The sequence below is a fragment of the Penaeus vannamei genome, chromosome 8, assembly GCF_042767895.1.
Source record: "Penaeus vannamei isolate JL-2024 chromosome 8, ASM4276789v1, whole genome shotgun sequence".
NCBI classification, from domain to species: domain Eukaryota; kingdom Metazoa; phylum Arthropoda; class Malacostraca; order Decapoda; family Penaeidae; genus Penaeus; species Penaeus vannamei.
Window position 1 is genome coordinate 4,557,220 of NC_091556.1, and position 5,000 is coordinate 4,562,219.

At 37.1% G+C, this 5,000-nt stretch overlaps 1 protein-coding gene across 1 annotated transcript in view; it reads left to right on the plus strand.

The window, feature by feature from the left end:
* Positions 1-5,000, plus strand: part of LOC138862457 (uncharacterized) — a 60,256-nt gene that overhangs the window by 46,895 nt on the left and 8,361 nt on the right. Inside the window, exon 4 of the mRNA XM_070124859.1 lies at positions 920-1,058. Within this exon, the coding sequence (XP_069980960.1) occupies positions 920-1,058 (139 nt within the window). The remainder of the gene's footprint in view (positions 1-919; positions 1,059-5,000) is intronic.

Genomic DNA, 5,000 nt, shown 5'->3' on the forward strand with positions numbered 1-5,000 from the left:
CATTATTATCATTACTATTACTATAACAATAATAATAATGATGATAATAACAATAATAATAATGATAATAATAATAATAATAATCATTATCATTACTATTATTATTATTATTATCATTATTATTATTATTATTATTATCATTATTATTATTATTATTATTATTATTATTATTATTATTATTATTATTATTATTATTATTATTATTATTATTATTATTATTATTATTATTATCATTATTATCATTATTATTATTGCTATTATTATTATTATTATTATTATTATTATCATTATTATTATTATTATTATTATTATTATTATTATTATTATAGTAATGATAATAATAATAATAATAATTATAATGATAGCAATAATAACAATAATAGAAATAATAATAGTAGCAGTAGTAGCTGTAGTGGCAGAAAAATAAGTAGTAACAAAAATGATGATAATAAAAACATAATAATGATGATAGACATAACAATAAAAACAATAAACAAACGCATATATACAACTACGCACATAAACTAATGCACGCACACACACACATAAACACACGCACACGCGTATTAAAATATACACTCCGAGCAGGGTCCGCGCCTCGGCATCACCTCCTATATAATTCTCCTTCTAGTCTCTCTTTCTCCCCGCCGGCAGCCACCATCTCCTCTCCCTTCCCCCTTCTCCTTAGCCTTCTCCCCTCGTCCAATTGCCACCCGCTCCTCCCCTCGCCCCGCGCCCCTCCCACCGGCTCTAAAACATTCATTACCTTGCAAATTCCTCCAACGTCCCCTTCGATTTGAGGCGCGGTCCCCCCTATCCGGCGTTCGGACGGAGTAGAGATATTTTTTTTGTAATCTTTGTCCCATTTCGTGTCTAGATTGTTGGATTTTAGAATTTTTGGGATATATTTTTTCTTTAGAATGTGGTTGATGTTCCTGATTCTCGACTTGAAAGGAGAGATATTGATTTGTCAAAGTATCCCCCCGAAGATCGAAGTCGAAGTCCGCGCCAATAGCCCGAACGAGGAGAGGTTTCCCGCCATATGCTCGCCCAAAAGGGTTCGTTCAAAATTGTAAACCCATTTTATAAAGCAAACTGTACAATCCCAGAACAGCTCATCTGTTGGATTATTTAAACTATGTGCCAACTTGAACAGCTGTGCGAGGCGAGACAAGATCATGAATATTTGAACTATTTTGTATTCATTGCACGGTGAAATTAACTTCTCGAGGTGGCGGGGTTAGCAGTTAGCTGTTTAAAGAGTCAACGCGGGATGTTTGGTAAAAAGAAAAAAAAATGCCTGTTTTAATTCCAAATATGGCTGATGAATGACACTTTATAGATATGACAGCGATTGACTAGAAAGTAAAAGAGGAAGAAAAATACTTCGTAAATGTTAATATGACAGTTACAGTGATTATAACAATGATGATAATTATAGTGAGAAAAAAAGTAATATTGACACTTATAAACAATAATATGATATCAACTATTAATGATGGTGATCACGATGATGATTATACGAATAGCTTGAATGAGAAAAATACAATAAAGATAGGGATAATGATAATGATGATGATAGTGTTAAAAGCCCCAATGGTATTTCACATTTTGATATCAGCACTATGCCTTTCTCGTATTATCAAATAGGTCATTTCTCTCTCTCTCTCTCTCTCTCTCTCTCTCTCTCTCTCTCTCTCTCTCTCTCTCTCTCTCTCTCTCTCTCTCTCTCTCTCTCTCTCTATCTTTCTCTTACTCTCACTCTCTCTCTCTTTCTCTTTATCTCTCTCTCTCTCACTCTCTCACTCTCTCACTCTCTCTCTCACTCTCTCTCTCTCTCTCTCTCTCTCTCTCTCTCTCTCTTTCTTTCTTTCGCCCCCCCTTTCTTCTCTTTCTCTCTCTTCCCCCCCCCTTTCTCTCTCTCTCCTTTCCCCATCCTCCTCTTCCTTCATCCCTTCTCCCCCCCCCTCCCCTTCATTTGTTTCCAATCCCTCATCCTGTGATACAAACAGATCTTAATCAAATCATTCATAAGTTTCTGTTACTCATTCATACCTCGGTGTGTTTACGATGCGAGCACAGACCATAGAGGCGTGTTGCCGGTCGGAATGTATGGGATTTTCGACCACCGTGCCTGCTTTCTCGGGTCTTAATGAAAGGATGGTGTTTGGGGTGATGACAGTGCTGATGGATGTCATGTGTAATGAGCCTGTCATTATCATCATTATCATTAAGCTTTTTTTATAATGTTTGTGTATTTGTTTAATAATTTGTTTATTTGTTCCATCCCATGATTATCAAAATTCTTCAGGATAATTAATTACTGCCATTTCTAAGTCATTTCATAACTATCTTTACCTATTCCCACCATTGTTAACCATCAATATAATTTCCATAATAAACAGAACGGTATTTTTTAAGTGTTTTATCTTTATCAATTGCTTTTTATCTTCTTTTTTCTTTCTTTCGTTTTTTAATTCTTTTTTTTTCCATTTACCCAGTTCGTCGACACTCTACGGTGAATCGACGCCTATTTTGACTACCTGTTAAATTATGTGTGATTATTGCTAAATCAAGATAGAAAGAAAACTGTGTAAATAAGTGATAAGTGAAGATGGAAAGAACTATGCGAATGATGATAAGGATAACTATTGATAAATGACAAGAACGGCAACTATGTAATTGATAAAGACGATAATTATTGCTAAATCAGGATAGAAAGAAAACTGTGTAAATAAGTGATAAGTGAAGATGGAAAGAACTATGCGAATGATGATAAGGATAACTATTGATAAATGACAATAACAATAACTATGTAAATGATAAAAATGATGATTATTGCTAAATCAGGATAGAAAGAAAACTGTGTAAATAAGAGATAAGTGAAGATGGAATGAACTATGCGAATGATAATAAGGATAACTATTGATAAATGACAATAACGATAACTATGCAATTGATAAAAACGATGATTATAGCTAAATGAGGATAGAAAGAAAACTGAAAATAATAATAACGATAACTATTGATAAATAAAGATGGGAAGAACTACGTAAATGATAATAATGATAACAATTGATAAATGTAGATGGGAAAAATCTACGTAAATGATAATAACGATGACTATTGATAAACGAAGATGGAAAGAACTATGTAAATGACAATAACCATAACTACTATATAAGGAAGATAGTAAGAACTATATAATTGATGATGACTATAACTTTTAGTGAATAAAGATAGAAAGAACTGTGTTATTAATAATAACTATAACTATGTACTGGTTAATAGAATGATGATAACCATAATTACTGACAAATGAAGATAGGGAGAACTGCATAAATGATATATAGCTTTATATTGGTAAATTAAGGTAGGAAGAGCTATAAATAACAATAACTATATCGCCATGCATGCATACATAAATTCATAAATACAGACATCATACGTAAATCGTCATACATAGATATATACATTTGCTATGTTTTTTTCTATGCGTTTTATATCTTTTGTCATCAATCCAATTATTTATTTTAAACGTAGCGATCCACTAAGTACCATTTCTGACTCTCGTGTTTTACTGTTATACCCATTGTGAATCATAGATATATGCATGTATGTGTGAGTGTGTCTGTGTGTTCGTGTGTTTGTGTGTGTTTGTGTGTGTGTGTGTGTGTGTGTGTGTGTGTGTGTGTGTGTGTGTGTGTGTGTGTGTGTGTGTGTGTGTGTGTCTGCTTCTGTGTGTGTGGGCGTGCGTCTGTATGTTGTGTGTGGGTGTGCGCGCGCGGGTGTGTGTGTATGTATGTATGTATGTATGTATGTATATGTATGTATATAGCATACTAGTCTACAAAGAGCTAGTTATATAAGTTGATGTGCATCTACACATATACGCTAACAAAACGCCTAACCTAAAAAAATAAATAAAAATAAATAACCTAAAAAAAATAAATAGATAAATAAATAAATAAATGAAAAAAAAATAAAAAAATAAAACGTAAAATATGACAAGCCAGACTGCAAGGCGATGAGGCAGGGTTAAAATCAGGAAAAAAACTCTTTAGGCTATGTGGTCGAATTGGGCGAATAGAAGGGGGGAGGGAGAGAGAGGGAGGGAGAGGGAGAGAGAGGGAGAGAGAAGGAGAGAGAGGGAGAGAGAAGGAGAGGGAGAGAGGGGGTGTAGGGAGGAGGGAGGGAGAGAGAGGGGGGTGTAGGGGGGGGAGAGAGAGGGAGAGGGGGTGTAGGAGGGAGAGAGAGGGAGGGAAGGGGAGGGAGGGAGAGGGAGACAGGGAGAGGGAGAGAGAGGGAGAAGGGGTGTAGGGGGGATTGAGAGAGAGGGAGGGAGAGAGGGAGAGGGAGGGAGAGAGAGATTGGGAGGAAGAGGGAGAGAGAGGGAGAGGGAGAGGGGGTGTGTGGGGGGGGGAGTGTCCGCGGAACGCCACCAGTAATGAGGTTAGGCTCTGTCCCTCGACCGCCATCTGTCGGGTGTTGACGAGGGGAGGAAAGGAAGAGGAGGAGGAGGAGGAGAGAAGAGAGGAAGGAAGAGGGAGAGGAGGAGGAGAGAAGAGAAGAAGGAAGAGGGAGAGGATGAGGAGAGAAGAGAAGAGGAGGTGGAGGGAGAGGAAGGAAGAATAAGGAAAAGAAAGAGGAGGTGGAGGAAGAGAGAAGTAAGAAGAGGAGGAGAAAGAAGGAGAAGGGAGAGGAAAGGAGTAGGAGGAGGAAAGAAGAGAAGAAGGAATAGGAGTAGGAGGGAAGAAGAGAAGGAGGAGGTTTGGAGGAAAGATGAGAAGAAGTGAAGAAGGAAGAGGAAGAGGAGGTGGAGGGAGAGGAAGGAAGATGAAGAAAGAGAAAGAGGAGAAGGAAGAGAGAAAGAAGAAGAGAAGAAGGGGAACAGGAGGAAAGAAAAGAATGAGGAGGTGGAGAGAGAGAAAGGGAAGAGAGGAAGGGAAAGAAAGAGAAAGGCGAGGAGGAGAGAAGGAAAAGGAGGAGGAAAAAGAGGA